The sequence below is a fragment of the Idiotropiscis lumnitzeri genome, chromosome 21 (assembly GCF_059441095.1).
Source record: "Idiotropiscis lumnitzeri isolate Australia: NSW breed Sydney's pygmy pipehorse chromosome 21, RoL_Ilum_1.0, whole genome shotgun sequence".
NCBI lineage: Eukaryota > Metazoa > Chordata > Actinopteri > Syngnathiformes > Syngnathidae > Idiotropiscis > Idiotropiscis lumnitzeri.
In genome coordinates, this window is record NC_142411.1 from 3355334 (window position 1) to 3373711 (window position 18378).

The 18378-nt window shown below is 45.9% G+C and overlaps 1 protein-coding gene across 1 annotated transcript; it reads right to left on the reverse strand.

Moving 5' to 3' along the window:
- Nucleotides 1-1054: 1054 nt before the first annotated feature.
- On the reverse strand, nucleotides 1055-17958 carry rps6kc1 (ribosomal protein S6 kinase B1). Its single transcript, XM_088285680.1, has 16 exons — nucleotides 17768-17958; nucleotides 16923-16958; nucleotides 16471-16591; nucleotides 15817-15932; nucleotides 15654-15747; nucleotides 15527-15580; nucleotides 15037-15435; nucleotides 14839-14963; nucleotides 14677-14775; nucleotides 12634-12681; nucleotides 11649-11781; nucleotides 9486-10976; nucleotides 8773-8862; nucleotides 4744-4826; nucleotides 2701-2796; nucleotides 1055-2209 (listed from the first exon to the last, which is right to left on the reverse strand). Exons 1-16 carry the CDS (start codon nucleotides 17867-17869, stop codon nucleotides 2108-2110), a joined length of 3189 nt encoding a protein of 1062 aa, XP_088141806.1. The 5' UTR covers nucleotides 17870-17958; the 3' UTR covers nucleotides 1055-2107.
- Between the last annotated feature and the right edge of the window lie 420 nt (nucleotides 17959-18378).

Sequence of the window (18378 nt, forward strand, 5' to 3'; positions counted from 1 at the left end):
GAAAGAGAATATAAGTGACGGTTTACGTGCTGCTGTTTTGGCACGCAACAAACGGACTCGGCAACAGTCCGCGACATTTCTCGGGTGTAGTTGAGGAAACATGACATGACTTTTGATCCATCTCGTGAGACGGCGCCGGCGTACCTGATGTGGCGACCCGTGAAAGGCAAATGCGCGGCGGCATCAAACGCACATCAGAGGACGACTCGGACTCGGCGGAGGCTGCGAAGCCACCCGAGACCCGCCTCACGTCGGCGAGATTGACAGGCTTCTCCTCGGCACCGGAGGGAACCTCTCACCCCGAGCGCGTGCGCTAATGAGAGACGGGGCCTTCTGACGAGCGCTAATCGCCGCAGACTCTTGACCCCGGTGCCAATGAGGTGGACGCGAGGGAAGGCAAGGCGGCGCCCATAACAACTTCCCTGACCTGTGCGTGTGTGTGAATATGTCATTGCGGCTGACAGAAGCATTGAGCGAAGAGGGTTCATGTTCAGTTCAGTCCGTCGGACGCGTTACGGTGTAGAAATGAAATTATTATTGCTATTACATTTTGCAGCAACGACACCCAAGGGAGACCTACAGTATATCTAATTAATTACTCATTAGGGAGCCAGTCAGCCACTTCATTGGTTACACCTGAATGAGCTCCCTAATATATCGTGTGTGTGTCAGTATCTTGTGCGTCGCAATATTTTATTTTTTGATCATACATTTTGCATGTGTAAAAGATCAAATATCCTCACCCAACTAGATATATATATATATATTTTTTTTTTTCCCCCACCCCCAAAAAAATCAACTCACTCCAAACTGAATATTATTGAGGCACAAAGTTTTTTCTGCATATCCTTCCAAAAATTAAAAAAAATATTAGGCCTACTCACGTAGTACAGAGAAGATGATGTCTGCCATCTTGGGGTGATTGATGATATTACAACTTAAAACTACCACTTTTTCGCGAAAGCATGTTGAATTTTGCTTGCGGGCCACCAGTAGAATCTCCTAAAAGAAGCTCAGGTTTATTTTATAAAAAAAAAAAAAGCAATACTGCATCTTGTTTCTCAGGCATGTTTATTATTTGCATCGCTGTCGAGTCAGTGTAGTAAACAGGAGGAAATAAAACATCGTTAATAGAGGTTGCAGTGCACTGGGTTTCGATGTGCTTGAATGATATGACGACAACATAACCGCAACATTGACGACAAACAGCAGTCATTACGTTGTGTTCCAAATTATTACGCAATAAAAAAAAATTTCCTGAATAATTGATGCAAATGTCAGTCACGATCATTTTTCAAGTCAAGTCGTTTTTCTTTCCCACGTCGCTTGAAATCTGCAGCCTGCTTAAAAGTCGAAACGCTTTTAAACAGTTTTCTTTTAAATCGGGCTCACCTGAGAGACGATTTATCACAAGCGTCTGAGATTGACGACGATCTACAGAGCCTTGCCACCCGAATTTAAAAAAAATAAAAAATAGAAAAAAAGTTTTTGGGATTCTTAAATTCAATTTGCATAATCATTTGGAACACAAACTTGAAGTTTTATTTACACAAAATCTAATTTATTATCTTACATGACAATATGAATTCAGTGCTTAGTGTAGTTTGTTATATCAAAAGAATTTTTTTTTTTTTATTTGGAATATTTATTTTATTTTTTTTTCCAAAAAATCTGCAGACCATTCACGACATTTCTGCCATTTATAATAATAATAATAATAATGCCCGACTACAACTTGGCCAAGATTCGCTTCTTAACTTGCATAGTAAAGCCCTGATATTGCAAGTGGCAGTATTTCAAAAAGTTTGGGCTAATCTCTGTGGGCACGACCAGGAAACGATCGCGTGAAAAGTTTCTGACCTCGACGTGCTAAACGTCGGTGTGCGTGCGTGCGTGGCGATCGTGGCTCGTAGCGACCACACAGGAAGTGCCAAACTAGCAAAGGCCGAGTGGAACATCAGCGACGCGTTTTGAAATGATTCAAACTGTACATGAGAAGATAACGCCGCCGTTTGGCAATCCAACGTATGAACCGATTTGTCTACCTGGGGTGGAACCGGCGATGGTTAATTTCCCAGCATGCATTTCTGAAAGGGGCGGGCACAATCTACTTGGTCCAGTCTACATTGGCAAAGAAGGGGTGCGATTTGATGTCGTCCACGCCGGCCAATCCGGCGCCAAGCCTCTCGGTGGGGTTGTACTGCAGCAACTGGCACACAGGAAAGGAAAACCGTCAAAAATTATAATTCGGTAGAAACTCCGTTTTCCTTCGTCAGACGATTCGGTTTTCGATAACTTTTCCACTTTCGACCCGTTGTTTCTCATTGAACGAGCTTCGTCGGCCGACACTCGGCAACGTCGGTGTAACAAATCCTGTCAAATGTCACAGCTTCCAAATATAACGGTCAAAAGTGGCGAAACTATTTCTCAATTAATTTTGAAGGTCTGAATTTTGATAGGATGAGATGAGCCTTGTCGAGCTGTTCTTGTCTAAAGAATTCAAGAAATAATTCGGACCCCCCTTTTCCTCCTCCTCGCTGCATCTGACATGAAGTTGTGAAGTGTTTGGAACCAATTAACTGGCTTCACATGAATTACTATGGGAAGTAGTGCTTTGGCTTTCGTACGCTTCGGTTTTAGTCAAACCTTCGGGAAGAAAATATAACGCGCGTGTTGCGTGCATTTGCGTTGCGCGGCCACCTGTTCCAGCAGCGATGTGGCTTCCTCCGACACCGACTCGGGGATGTTGAGTGCCGTGTGGCGTCCGATTCCCGCTGGATGGCACTGGAGCAGCGACTGCGGCGAGAGATAACAATCAGCGCAAGCAAGAAAAAAAAAAAAGTGACAAAACCGGGGGGGGGGGCGACGGGACACCCGCCGAGCCTGAGCACCTGAAACAACAATGATGACGGCTTTTCTTGGAACTGCCCGTCTGTGTCACAGAATGGAAAACATATCGGGGATGGGAAGAAAAAAAAAAAAACAACAACAGCTTTTATCATTCCCATTTTGCAAAAGTTCACTGGAATTGATAACAAGGAGGGATTTTTTTTTTTTAATAAAACAAATGACTGCACTCGCCCCAAAATACAAGCCCCCCCCAAAAAAAAGTAACTAAGTGAGTGAAAGGGAGCGCAAGACCTGTAAGTGCTTTCCCAAACCACACACTAAAGCCTTATTGTTCAAATAATTGACAATAATGGCCAGTAATCACCGGAGCACAGCAGCGCATCTTCCGACGGAACCCAAAAAAAAAAAACACCAAACGGCAGAGACGAGTGTGGCAAGCTGTGCGTTTGTGCGCCCCCCCCCCCCAACCCAAGCTGGATCTGTTGCCGCGCTCCCTCTCTCCTGATACGTGCTGCAGGACTTCTGGCTTGGTTCCTGGCTGCAGTCAAGACTGCCCCAGGCAAGATCTTATCCTGCAAGGATCAAGAGACACTATTTGCGCTCGTGTCTGTGTGTGTGTGTGCGTGTGTGTCTTTGCCAGGACGGTACCCAGACGTAATCATCAAAGGAGACATCTGTGTGACTGACTTTGTTTTTCGTTTTATTTTTTCCCCAGGTAAGCGCACACGCACGCACGCACGCACGTGTGTGTGTGTGTGTGTTGTTAAACACAATAACACCAACCTAACACCCCCCCAACTCGTGTTTTGGACACTGATGGGCACCGTTGATGGCTGATAAGAAAATATGCCCACTGGCAAACAGTTACACTCTATTTAAATTTAATAGACAATGAAAAATTGAAGGGCCCTTTTTGTGTACGTGGGTGTTTGTGTAGCGAGTGGAACCTCCATTGTTAAACACAATCTGTTCAATTACGCCGCTCGCGATCCGATTTGTGCCGATATCAAAACAAATGTTAGCCGGAATAAGAATACAAATTGAATGAACGCGTTTCAGGGACAACTGAACCAAAAATTGGTGAAATTATACGGCGACCTCGTGTTGTTTTTGGATGAAATGATGCTTCCTGAGTTGTTTTAAGTAAAAAAAAAAAAAGTTAAACATTTTGAAATAAGAATGCAGTTAAACTAAATGATTTCTCCTTTATGAGGCAATTTAAAAGAGAGGCAAGTCTCTTCACATTAAGTTGAAACAAGGTTCCAAATGTTGTTTCGTTTCTTTTACAAACGTGTACTCGTTAGCTCACTTAAACGCTTTCCGACTCGGGTCGACATCGGAACAAAACTTTGTGTGGATGGTGACCGACCGATTTTGGAATTTCAAATTGTACTTCATCGGAATTAGAAGGCGGACTTTAAACGCGTGGTTGTATTCTCATAAGGATTCCTCGGATACTTCCAGACCAAAAAAAAAAAAAAAGATTTGCCCCAGTTCCCCCCCCCCATTCCAAGACTTCAAACGACGCCCCCCCCCTCGCCATCATCATCATCATCACTTTCGAGAGCTGCCCCCGGCCGACGTAGACTCTGCGACGTTTCTGCAGCAGCCCAGCGGTGCTCCGGGAGCCAGGAAAGAGGCCCGTCGAGAGGCGACCCGGTGGCCCGGCAGATGGAGCTCAAGCTAGGGGGAGAAAGTCACACGGACACCCCTGGCACTCCCGCGGAACCAGAGCGAGAGGCGGCAGCCAAGACGCACCTCGCAAAACACACACACACACACACGATCTGGCAAGACCATAAAGAGCGTGACAGCTGAATGCCAATCAACCTGCAGACGTCCCACAATACCTGAAAAAAAAAAAAAAACCCTTTTGGCTCTTTTTGGACTCACCGTGCTTGTCAGGAGCTCAAACAGGATGGCGCCCAAACTCCACCAATCGCACGCGGCCGTCTCTTCGCCGATGCCTCCCACCTCTGGAAAGAGAAAAACACGTTCTGAGTCCAACTCCAAAGTTGCGCCATACGGAGGAAAACAATCATCCACTTGCCGTTCTTTTCAAACAAGGAATGAAATCCGCTGAATGCACGGCGGCTACTTCAGATTGAAAACACTCGACAAGACTCGGGCCGACATCTTGAATCACTCAATCATTCAGCGGACTGACTCGCTTGCTTCAAAATGAGAGCGTGCACGCACACACACACACACACACACATGCGGAGTGTGTCTCGTAAAAGCGCGATTTGCATAATAAAAAAAAGCTGTTAAATCGAGGAAACCGTCTGTGCCGCAACTTCACACCATCTGCATGACCCGACCTTCGAACGGCAAACGCACACGCAGACAAAAACAAAAAAAGAAATGGAAAGTGGCGACACAAGAGGAGCAAAATAGCGCAAATGGAGTTTTGTTTTGTTTTGTTCTCTTTGTGTAATTCGGAGGCGTCGCGCTTGGCTCCTCGGGGCCTGTTTCTGGACGGGCGATTTCACGTCGCGGTTCTCAAGGATGACACGGACGTCATTTGCGGCTTCGTCTTGCGCTGAGTTGTCAGCTCGTTTGTGCGTTGCCTCGGACCAAATTATGTGTAAAATAAAATACAAAATTATCAAATATATACGGTTGCATTATTTTAGAAAGTCACGATTAAAAAAAAAAATTTAATAAATACAAAACGACCATCAAAAAGTATTTTTGCATATTGTAGACAAGACTCTACTTTAACCAAAAAAAAAACTAAAAAGCCCAAACTTGTCCGACTTCATTTCTCTCCCCTCATGACAAGCCGAGATTCACGACCTAATCTGTATCTTCGACTCAAAAGCTGTTCCGATCTTAAATCCAAAGCGCTGCTCTTTTGCTCATTTTGACTGTGCCGACCGAATGACTTGGGACACTCCAAAAAAACGTTTCTCCTCTTATTTGTGTGAATCCTGAACAGGACCACATGTCCGATTGCAGTCCATCACAAATGCGAGCGTCTGCCGACTTTGATCGGAAAAGAGAGGAAAAAAAAAACAATCCAGCCAAATTAACAGTACGCGTGTAGCCGACTTGAGACACAAAAGCCTGACAACCCAAAGGCTCTTTTTTTACTGCCAAAGTCAAAAAGTGTGCGTCCGTGCATGCTCCGAGCGCCGCTTGGCACCAGATGGCTTCTCATGCCGCTCAACTTTGCTTTGCAACGCCCCCCATCGGGGGTTTGGTCACCCAGGGGGGGGCGCGCCCGTGACCTCGTGTGTGCCCAGAGATCAGGCTCCTCGGCTGGGGGAACATGAGAGACAAAGACCCCTCGTCTCCTGGAGGCTGCCGGGGGAACTCTGCCGGGCCGTGTGTGGCTCTCTTGCAGCCAAGGTTAGAGAAGGGCTATGATACTGTTGCGCACACGCACACACGCACACGCACGCACACGCACACACTTACAGCTAACTGAGCAACCAGTCTTCAGGGCTCCCCAGGATTACTGTTTTGACAGCCAAGGAGAGAAGATCGTCATTGAACGGACTAGTGATACCTGCATGGCTCCTCGCTGGAGGGCCGATAGCGGGCACGCACGCACGCACGCACGCACACGTCTCAGAGCAAGGTCGATGTCATCACAATGGATTAATGTCTAAGGAGCTGCAGGGAGAGTACAGTGAAGCTGGCTACACTTACCGCTCTGTCAGAGCGAGGCACGGAGCAAGGGGAGAAAGAGGACGGGAAAAGGGGGAGGGGGAGAGGGGGGGGTTAAGCGCGTCCAGAGGCCACAGGTCATCGCGAAACAACTCTTCCGCAGAGCGACTGTGCCTTCACCTCGCATGTGCGCCAAACGCTTGAGATGGGGCGGGTGGGATGAAACGAGGGATGCAGAAGAGTTGAGTTCACCTCGTGGCCTCTTCTTCTTCTTCTTCTTCTTCTTCTCCTTTTACACGAAAACAATGAAGCGGCGCTCACTTTGCTCGCTATCTCTGATCGCATCTCGTCTCTCCTGTGGGCCGAAAGGAACTGTCGCGCTTCTCCTGTCACGCCAACTTCCCCAAATGCGAAGCGCTGTTGAAGCAGGTACGAGTAAGGAAGGATCCGGCAACACAAGGACGTTTTTTTTTGGGGGGGGGGGGACTTTCAATGTATTTATTTATTTTTTTAATCTTGCCTTTGTATGACGCTTTCATTGTGAGCCAACTGCATTTGTTGACGTCACACCAAATCTTGGATTGAAGCTTTTTTAAAGCAATCGGAAATAAAGGTTTTCAAAGCATTTTTTTTAGCCTCTTGCTTTTTAATTGAATTTTATTTTTGCTCTTGATGATTTTTTAATTTGATATACTATATGTGTGCACGGGTTGGATGCATATTAATTAATCAATTATATTTACTATAGGAATTAAAAAAAAATGTTGACCTGAGCTGCCCTTGCTCCTCAATAGAAAAGAAAAATAATTACCTCTCGGGATTAAATTCACTTCTGTTCGTCAAACATTCAAACTGCTTGTTTTTGTTTCATTTTGTTTTGTTTGCCTAATTACTACAAAGCAAAACATTTGCCATCTGATGTTTATTAGTGATGACGAAATAGGTGACAAAGTAAATAAGCACAAGTGCAGAATAAACAGATGAATACAGCGACACTGGATTTTTCCAAGTCCACTCCCAGTGTGTGTGGGTGCGTGCTTTAAAAACATGTTTCCCTCCTTCTTTCACACACGCACATACATGTGAGCGCGCGCACACGCACACACACACACACCCCAACACACAGAGAGCAGAGCAGACCCCCTGCTAGCTCTCTGGCAAACAGTCATAAATCTGTCATCAGGAATGAAGCCATAGAGCTGACCCCGTCTGGATAAACAGCAACACATAACAAGGGCAAGATAAAACACACACACACACACTATTTGGTGCTTGCAACGACAAGCCCATATATAAAATGAGTGCATGTACTAAATGCTGATTTTTATTTATATTAAAAAAAATATTAAAAGATGAGCACTGCCATGTATGCTCAGAGGGCATCGCACGCCCCCTAGTGACGAATATTATGACAACATGATGGCCAATTTCGGAGGAAGACGATCTGTTGTCTTCAAACCACAATCTGATTTTCCTGATGATCCTCTACATGTTTTTAAATGAAATATCTTTGGCTGTAAGACGATATTATAAACAAAGTAAGTAAACCACAAATCCAACCGGCAATAGTCCTGATGTGTTTTTTTTTTTTTGTATTAAGGCGCAGGATTATTCAGATTATTGTCTTTAGGTTATTTAATCAATTGTGTGCCTCATCCTCAAAGATGATGTGTGCAGTGTGGTTATTGTCTGTGTTTGCCTTTTTTTACAACATATTTTCGAGTTACGGATGATTTATTTGCATGCGATGATTTTTCCAAATAAAATAAAAATTAATTAAATGTTTTTTTTATGTAAATGGGTGATACAAAATGAAATAAATTTACAATATTTTCCTTAATTTATTTTTATGTTTTAAAAATATTTGTAATTAATTCAAATGCTTTCTGGCCATTTAATTAAAGTATTTTTACATTTAAAACAAATGCCTATAGATATATATAAAATGTCAAAGTCTGCACTGAAGACGTTTCAAACAAAATTAGGATGAATTATGCGTCAGATCACCTTCCTGGAAATATAAAAAGTATCAATTCAAGTGTGTGAGGAAAAATGCGTGTGTGTGTGTTTTTTCAGCGAGAATTTCTACATCTGAAGTCGCATACTTCGAATAGACCAAAGCGCAGCGAAGAATTACTCATTTAGTGGCAAGCACTTTGCTTTCGACAGCTTTTAAACAACATGCCAGAGCTGCCACAAGCCTGCCGGCGGCAACAAGCGAGACCGGAGCTCACACACTTCAGCTGGCATTAGCGTTGCGCAGCAGCACCCTCTAGAGGACAGCGAAACAATTACAACAAGACTTACCTGGTGCACAGTACATGTTAGCGCTCGCCTCTTTGTCGCAGGAGTCCTCCACATCACACCAGCTACAGAAGTAAGTTAGCTGAACATGACCTGAAAGGAAAAAGAACGATTTAATTATTTTTTTCCCTCAAGTGTCAGTCTGACTTCTCAAATTGTTTTCCTACCAATAAATCCGTTCCTTTGCGCCGGCCTACAATCCCCTCCGTGAGCCGTTTCAAGCACAGCGCCTCGGCGATTACTCCTGTTTAGCGGCTACCCGTTAACGCCGTCATTAGAACTAATGGTGTCATTAGGTAGCCGCGGCCATTAGCCGGGGCTAGCCAGAATGATGCACCGCACTACTTCGGTGATGGGCCCTTTAGAACAATAATTACCACGGGGGAGACTAAAACAGCCACTCAGCTAATTAGACGCTTGTTGATAACGAGGTGGAGAGAGATGATTGTGGGACGACAACAGAAGAAAATGGGGAGGAATTTGTGACCCAGTAAAATGCGCTCTCTTGTCTTTATTCCGGTAGTGAGATCACGACTGATGGGGGGGGGTCGGGCCGCATACGTATTATGGAAAGTGACTCGCCTCCCATGCGGCCATCTTTGTTTGCTCGCTTCTCAATGTGCCTAGCTTCATGCTAACTCCAAACAGCATCTACGTTATCTATTTACGACAGCATAAGGTTATCAGAACTCGCACTTGAGTAGTTGCCATCTCACCTTGGCAATCGAGGAGGATGTTGTTGGGATTGAGGTCTCGACAGATGATGCCCTCCCGGTGCAGGCAATCCAGCGCCGTCACCAGCTCGACGGCCCAGCGTCGGACGAACGCTTCCGGGATACGAGCCTGCGATGCGGCCAGCGACAACTCATCCAGCTCGGCGAACAGCCGCGATACTCCTTTGTCGAATTCCACCGCGTTGGCTGACGACCCGGCGGCGAGCTCCGGCGATGGCTCACAGGCCCGAGTTTCAACGTTCGACGTCGCGTCGGCGTGAATTGCCGCGTCATTATCGGAAGCCGCCGGTGGAAGACCCGCATCGAGCAAAGAGTCATTATCAACTGGCATTTCACCTCTGTCCTTTTGTCCAAAAGTCAAGCTGTAGTCGTCCCAGAGGGAGGTCAGGAGGGACGAAGATGCAACACCGGGGTCACGTTTTGCAGAGGTTGCACACAAAGATGAAGGCTGCTGCTCTTCCTCTCCCTGCGATTGTCCGGGCAGCTGTAAAACATCCGGCTTGATAGACCTTTGAGGAGAGGTCGCGACCTCAAGACCCGGACACAGCGTGGAAGTTTCCAGTTCCTCTTGTTGAGAGTCAGCGGCCCCGCTCACGACGGGAAGATTGACCAACAGGTCCGGCGGATGACCCTCATCCTCGACTGCCGCCTCTTTGAAAGAAATGACCGGCACGGATTCATTGGAGCCTTTATCGCTCCAATCCAAGCCCCAAAGATGTGCATTGTGGCCTTTGACCTCCGGAGCCAGCTCTGGAGGATCGTCCAGCACTTCGGATGCGGAAAAGACAGGGGGCTGTTTTGGGGAAAGGGGCTGCTGCTGCTGCTGCTCGCCCCAGTCCTGGCAGGCCAACTCGCTCGCGCTGTCCTTGCTATCGATGCGGAAAAACTCCATGGGCGTGTGCTTGGACTGATCCAGAGGCAGCGGCCCCGCCGAAGCCGTCGGCAAGCGCGAGGCGTCGCCGCTGTCCCGCCCCTCGCCATCTCGCCTCGTGTCGAAAAAGCCGAGCTCCTGGGAGCCGACGGCCGACGACAGGCTGTCGTTGCTGAGCTGCGAGGAGGCGGTGGCCGTCCCGGTCGCCACGTCAAACGACACTTCCTGCTCGCTCCTCGCGTCCTCGTCCAGCCCGAGATCGTCCGGCTCCACTTTCTCCTGCTCGTACTCGTTGCAGAGTGTTAAATAACTGTTGGTGCACTCCTCCTCGGACGTGGCGCCCGAGTCGGGGTGGGCCGCCACTTTTTTGCGAAGCCTGGCAAAGAGGCCGCTGCTACTTGGAGAGGCGGACGGGTCATCGACTTCCTTTTTTAAATGCGCAACTGAATCAGAAGCGCAAGCAGCAAGCCCAGAGCTGGAACTCGCTGAATGCGGCGAGTGAACGGCCACTGTATGGCTCTTCTGGATGAAAGGAATGTCAAAGCTCTCGTCCGGATTGGAATTGCGCAGGAACTTTCCGATGTGGGACCACAGCTTTCCACCTGCAGACCAAGAAAAGGGAATTAAAAGTGGGCTTGATTTATTTTCGGGAAGGAAGTTAGACTCTGCAATACTTTGAATTTGGGATTTTTTTTTTTAAATGAATACAGTTGTCAAAATTGAAGCTACCATTGACTGTTTTTGTCTTGTAAAAAAAAAAAAATAAATAAAATTATTTATTTGATGCACTGCCAAAAATAGTTTAGTTCTTTTTTATTGTCATTAATCGTCATTACTTTTTATTCGATTGCATGATGTCATTGCGACGCCATCTTATGAAGTGATTTTTCTTTTTTGACTCATTGAAATACAGATAACAACAATTTTAGGGGTTTTTTTCCCGCAACAAATAAATGGCATTTCCATTTATTTCGGTGGGAAAAAAACTTAAGATAAATGAAAAAGTAAAAAAAAAAAAACGTTTTAATCAAAAGTTAAACAAGAACTAAATTTTTTTAAAAAAGTGAGACTTGAGTTTATTCAAAGTGTTCCCCAACCCTCCAACGCGCCGCAGGCCTCACACGAGAGAGATGTAAGGAGGCCCGGGTGTTGGCATAGCTAATGAAGCGCGGCGCCACCTGCTATCAGAATAATGACCTGTGACACACGGCCATCTCCATCAAACATCTGCCGGGACAAGGGCACGGCAAGACAAGCGGAAAGAAGCGCCTCACCCTCGGCGTGCTGCAGCAGCAGGAAGACGGTGTCCTCCGAGTCCACCAGCTTCTTGAGCTGCACCATGTGCGGCACCGAGCGAGGCGTGATGCTCTTCTTGAGACGGCTGCAGTCGTTGCTCTTCCTCAAACCCTGACGTCGGCGCAAAAAAAAAAAAAAAAATCGTGTTGACGTTTCTTGCGAGCCAAAATTTAAAAAGGAACGGCCGTGTGGCCACAACAAGCAGCAGTTTGTCAAACTGAAAACATTTCTTCCAAAAAAGAATCCCGCTTGCAGTCTTACAAAAAGACCTTAGCATCAAAGTCTGTTAGCTTGATGCTAACACATAATAGGAAATCAGACATTTGACGGACTAAAAAAAAAAAAATGGCATCTTATATGGCCATGTTCTTCTTCAAGCAACGAATATTTGAACACAAACAAAGGCATATATTCTTTATCCTCTGTGAAAAACGACAAATGATATCACAGTTTACTCAGTCACTTCCAGCCGTGAAAGTTCTGAAAGTCTTATTTGTTTACGACCGCATTTCATTCTTTACATCCTTGTTAATGATAACGCTGGCAGAATGAGTGTGTGTGTGTGTGCGCGCGCGGGTGGCACTGTGGCAAAAGGGGAAACGCGGCCATTATCGACGAATGCCAACTCAAAGTCACCGGACCCATCAAGCCTCATACGTGCGCGTGACTTTCAAAGACCCGCGCAAATCTCGCACATCAAGTTCACATTGGCAGCAAGTGTCTGCGGAGTCGTCTATATACGAGCGTGCGTGCGTGCGTGGGAAGTCATCTGTGCCCGCGCTGCGCGTTGACATCTGGCACGCGTCTCACACCTGAGAGCAGAGGAGCTGACAGGGACAGGCCCATTAGAATCAATTACAGCGGTCACACACGGGGGCGTCTGGCACACTTCACACTCAGAGTCAGGACAACCACCACGCGGGACGCACGCACACACACACACACTCACGACGGTATACGTACTTTGACGACGAACATCTCTCGTGTTCTCTTGTCCATGACCAGAAGAACCTGTGATGGAAGAGTGTCATTAATCGGCAGGTTACGAACACAACGGGATGGCCGCGTTGCTCAATGACGGCTTCGTATTGGGCAGGAGAGGGTCAGCGCAAAAATAAATGTGGCGCTCTCAATGAGACTGGAAAAGAAGGATTAAGCCATCAGGGCTTGCGGTGTTTACCAAGGCAATGTCACAGCCACCAAACAGCGATTTAAGCACATTAGGGCTCCAATTATTAGCTGATTAGCCGAGCAGATGGGCTCAAATAAATGTGTTGCGAGTCAATTATGGAGCAAAGACATTTCGAGTTTCGGTCTTCGTTTTGATTTTGGGAGTGACTTTTTTTCAGTTATAATTAAAACTTATTTACGCCGCATTTTTTGGCTTCTTTACCCGTGACTTAAAAAAAAAAAAAATCTACATTCCAAATTGAACACATTTAAAGTGACACAATTAGTAGAATTATTTTTTTTGTAAGACGTTTAGTTGACAAACTTTAAGAATATAAATATTTGGTACTTTGTACATATACGTTCCCTATTTTTGGAATAGTATTTTTGTGTTTCGTCTTCAATGCTGCCATTTAATGTTACGTGATAAAATATGGAATTGCACAAAACATTTTTCTGCCAATCACACCGATCCTATTATTGATTCGTACGTACATAAAATGTGAGAAACTATCACCCGCTTGAAAAAGAAAAAGATGTTGTTATTAAATGAGGAGGATTTATGCCCTATTTTTTTTTTTCACGTGTCAACTGTTTCAATTAGCGAGCAGATGTCGCCGACGCCGTCCTTAAATCTTGACCTTCCGCCAGTATCGCAACTTTAAAACGACACGCTCGGGTCTTCTTTCCTGCCGGTACCGCTCGCCGATGTCTTCATTTTCGCTTCTTTTCTGTCCTAACATCATCATCGCTCTCGTGCTCCATCATCACCCTCTCCGGGGAGATCACGAGCATATGTGCGCGACCCGGTGGGTGCGTCCGTACGCGCGTGTGTGTGTGTGTGTGTGTGTAGCCGGTGCGTTCTTTACGTGTGACCCTGGCTGGGACCAAACAGGTGCAGGCTAAATGGATATGAATGGAGATGTGAGTAAACAGAGCGGTGGTGCTAGCCAGGGCGCTAATATAATTAAGACACAAACATCAGGGAGGGGTGGGGGGGGGGTGGAGGAGGGCAGCAGGGTGAGGAGCTCGCTCCATCTGTCTCCTCTGTCCCCATTAAAAGTGAAAGGCGGAAGGATGAGACGGGAAAGGGGAAGCCGGGCACTTTTTTTTTCTTTTTTTGGGGGGGGGAGGGTGCGCTGATTGCTTGAATGGCGGAGCTGCTTTTATAGTGACGGACTGCTGAACTTGGGCGCATTTATAGCACGCTGGTATCGTGTCAACATTCCCCTTTGGGTTTTTGCATGCGTGTGTGTAGGATGAGCATCATTGATTCAGTGTTGTACGGCGCTCTGTGAGCCGCTTGCCAAGTCATTTCATGGCTGAGTGGTGAGGTTGCTTCGCCGGCAGCTGGCTGACAGAACCGGCAACCCAAACTGACCTTGGTGGTAGTCATAAGTGCTGCTAAACGTGTACACACACACACATGCACACTATCTCTCGCTATATCAGCAAGTAAATCTTCAGTGGTTTATTGCTGTTGAAAAATGGCGGAATGAGGAGAGGAGACACGGGGACGAACTGTCCGTATTTATCGGGTTGTGATTCAACTAATAGAGAGTACCGCACTCACGTGCACAAAGTGGCTCATCAAGATGCAAGTGTTAGTGTTTCACCTTGATCTTGTTTATTCTGTAGAACTAATGACTATTTCATATTTGTGTGTGGATATATTAAAAGCAAATATACGCACTGTATGAAGGTTACTGCAATTTTCAACATTTTGGAATTGACATCACGGTTCACTTTCTGACCTTGTAAATTGCGTGGCACTGTTATGAATTTTTTTTTTTTTTTTTTTTTTTTAAATATCATTTTGCTGGTCACTAAACTGACCTTCTCGATGACGCCCAACACTCTGTAAGCGGCAAGATCATCGGAAAGACTGTGCTGGCTCCCTCTGCTGGTGGATGCGCAGCACTGCGCCCCCATCACCTGCAAGCCAAACAGTCATTCAGGCGGATTGAAACTTCGAATTTATGTTTGGCAAAGGCTCACCACTGTTCGTGTTGACCCTTGACCCATGTTGCTGCGAAGATGCTGAGTGGATATTTGCTCTGCTCGCATCAGGTACTCGGCAGTCTTCTTCTTCACTGCCTCCCGTCGCGTGGGGCTTGGCTCACCTGTGGTGTGAGATTAACGCACTTAATAAGATTTTGAAGAAATTTGTGGATGGATGGAGGAGCAAAGTCTGACCTTGGACACCTTGCAGCAGCAGGTCCACTCCGCTACGGTAGAAGGAGAACGCCGCCGGGTAGTCGTGATCCAACTCCTTCTGCGCAGCCACGCGGATAAGCTCGCCGGCTTTGTCCAGGTAGTCGGCCTTCAGCTTTTCCTTGATGCCGCCGGCTTTCTTGGAGAATAGTGACGCACGGCCAGGCCGGCTGACCTCCGACTTGGGGGCCAGGGAAGCGGGAGCGGCGGGCGACGGGGGGCGGCGATGATCGTGCAAGGAGGGCAAGCGAGGACTGCTGCTGGTGCTGCTGCTGATGCTGGTGGCGCCCCCGTGCGGCTGCTTCGGGGAAGTGCGGCCCAAGGCCATGCCATCGTCCAGCTCAGCCAGGGAGTTCAAGTCGCTGCTGTCGCTGGACGGGCCTGGAAACGGTGTGGATGGAAGGAACATAACATTACTGGAGTAGAAGTCGCAGCTCTGATCCAGATAATAACAACAATAACTCATATCTACCTCCATACTCGGCCGCGATTGTCAGATCGTCTCCGCAACTGAGGTCTCTTTGAACTGAAGGAATACAGGGTTAGGATAGTAACTTTTTATTTTTTTATTTTTTACAAGCTTGTGAGACAGCACCTACCATCCGAGCTGCAGTCTGACAAAGTGTCAGCCAGAAATTCGGAGTAGGGCTCGGACGGTCCGATGAGCTCCGAGCCGTCGTGGACCTCGCCGCCCTAGACGGACGACACGTGTCAAAATTCTGCTTTCGGATCGTGGTTCCGTGTGCATTTATTTGCGCTTGCCTTGAAAAACTCCTGGATGTGCTGGCTGCTGTACAGAGCGGGAATGTTTGCAGAGAATTGCAGAAGATCCTCCAAGCACTGTCGCCTCTCCTCAATCACGGAGTCATCGAACCGACCTGTACGTGGAAACAGGAATTCAACACAAGTTCAGAAGTTCCAGAGTATTAATACTTGAATATTGGAGTGTTATTATTTGGACCAGTACTGAAAGACTATAAAATGGTTTTGGGACCAGAGAAATAGCGTAATTTTGTTCAGTTTGTTTCTTACTGAGATGCAATTTCCCAATTTGTTTTCTGCAGAATTTTCCAGCGTAATACCATGGCAACTTTAAAAAAAAAAAAAAAAAATCTTAAATAATTATCAGGAAACTCTTCACACTTGGGTTTTCCACAAAAATAATTTTTAGTATCATAGTCATAAACCGTACTATTAGTCAGCGTTATAGCACCGACCACAAGGGGGCAGAACATGCAGCTTTTAATAATATGCAACCTTAGTCTTCTTATGGCTTTCAAGAAGGTCATTAGGCCTACATTAAAATGTTTGCACATCGAGAACCAAGATAGACGTCATTAAAAATGCAAAAGGAGCCAATTACTGTCAATTAACATTCATTGCGCTCGCACGTGATGACGGTACAAAGCTACTTACCAAATACTTTGGCCTTGGCAAAGGGAGGAAAAAGTTCTGACTGGCTACAAACATTCTTGTGCAGCTGCCAGAGGTTGTGGTGAAGTTTCCGGAAATCGCTGTACCTTTTCCACACCGTTATCTGGAGAACGAGTGACAGGCAGCACAATTGCGGTGATGTGCAAGAAAAGGTAAAAGTCGAGATCCTCGGGTACAGTTGCTACTTTTCTTCATTGCTTGTGAGCAACAAACTGGGCTCGCTCCCCTTTCACAAGACTTCCAAGCAGTAATTGACATCATGCTGAATGCATTAGCACTGCTTCCGGGGAAGAGTGCATTCCGACATGGATGTCTTAACTTAAAAATCTAAACTCTCCTAAAGAAATGTGTGTCTGGGAATAGTACAAGCCGGTAATTAATGAGTAATTCCCACATGAGTGATGTCATTGATTACAAATGTTTGCATGTCGTACCTCTTGGACCTCCTCGGGGTTCTTCCGAGAAATGATCTGCGTAAAAGCAAAAGAGGGCAAAAGGAGTCAGGATTAGAATCCAATTGTTCTTGTGGGTGCTGGCACAAATATGAGCAAGGAGGGCGACAATGGGAGTCTTATATAGTGAAAGACCAGAGCAAGAGGGAGACATCACTAGTACATTTTAAGGTTCGGAAGATTAAATTAAGATGAACTCTCTCATAAACCTTAGATGTCTGCCTAATCAGTCACAGTTTCACATTTTGATTGGATAAATTACATTTGCATATATTATAAAATTGTATTCCTGCTGCGTTTCACCGCTACGCAAATTTCGTATTTCAGGATTTCTACTAATGTAAATTATCAGTGACGTTTTCTTTGTATTCCACACACAATGCTACGCAAATTTTGGATTTCTGGCACACGCAGATTTTGCATTTCGAAATATTAAAAATCCTGTATGTATCCAACAACCCATTCACTCAAATGAAATATATCCCCCTACGATGCTAAATTATTTAATCCAAGCTTCTTTATGCTCTTTAAGCATTTTCGTGTATCTTCGTGAATCACTTCGTTACGCAGTTTACGCTTGGCTCTGGATGAGGTTCATTTACGGTTGTGATGGCAAATGCTTTAGTAATTACAATTACATAACAACCGAGGGCGGAGGGAAAAACACTAGTTATTTTAAGGTGGAAAACAAACAGAGACACAAAAGATAACCAGCAACTGATATGTTGTCGTTGACATTATTGGGCGTTTGCATCATATTAGCTCGACTAGCTTAGCTCGAACTAGCATTGTTAGCCATAGCTGTCACTTGTGCGGTCAGCACTCACCCGCGCGGTCACTTTGTACACTGTGTAGCCTTTGCGGTGTTTCGTGGGCTCCGTGACGGTGTAAAAACGAGCGAAATCCCCTATGTCACGCTGCGATATCATTCTGATAACAACATTGCCGAAAGCTATCAGCCGGCTAAGCCGTACACATCCATTCACTTTGACAACGGCGGCGTAAAATGCAGTGGGAGTGAGAGCTCACACTCTCACCGAAATCTATGACACGCTGACGTATGTGTGAGAGCACGTCAGGGACAAGATTGGAGTATCGCAAAAAAAAACAAAAAATAGAGTAACGCTAACACACTGATGAATATGTTTTTGACCAAAACACCCACTTCTGTGTGCTTTTCCCTCTCATGTGCTACTAAAACGCTCTCACACACAACATGTTTATCGCTCGTTTCAATGTTTCAATATTGTGTATGTGTGAGAGCTAAATCTGAGTTACATCGTTCCACACACACAACTAAATTTCTTTGCTCTCACTCTACTCAGACACTCACATATACGTATTACTGAAATGCTCTCAAACATACGAATTGTTTTTAGTCACATACTGAAATAAATTTTGTTAATGTGAGAAGTAACCCTGAATTATGTAATGTGCT

Excerpts from the sequence above, each read along its gene's own strand:
- rps6kc1 (XM_088285680.1), bottom strand. The coding sequence starts at position 17,869 with ATGATATCGCAGCGTGACATAGGGGATTTCGCTCGTTTTTACACCGTC. Across the intron at positions 15,436-15,526 it reads AATCGCGGCCGAGTATGGAG|GCCCGTCCAGCGACAGCAGC; the intron begins GTAGATATGAGT and ends CACCGTTTCCAG. Across the intron at positions 12,682-14,676 it reads TGTTGGGCGTCATCGAGAAG|GTTCTTCTGGTCATGGACAA; the intron begins GTCAGTTTAGTG and ends CTTCCATCACAG.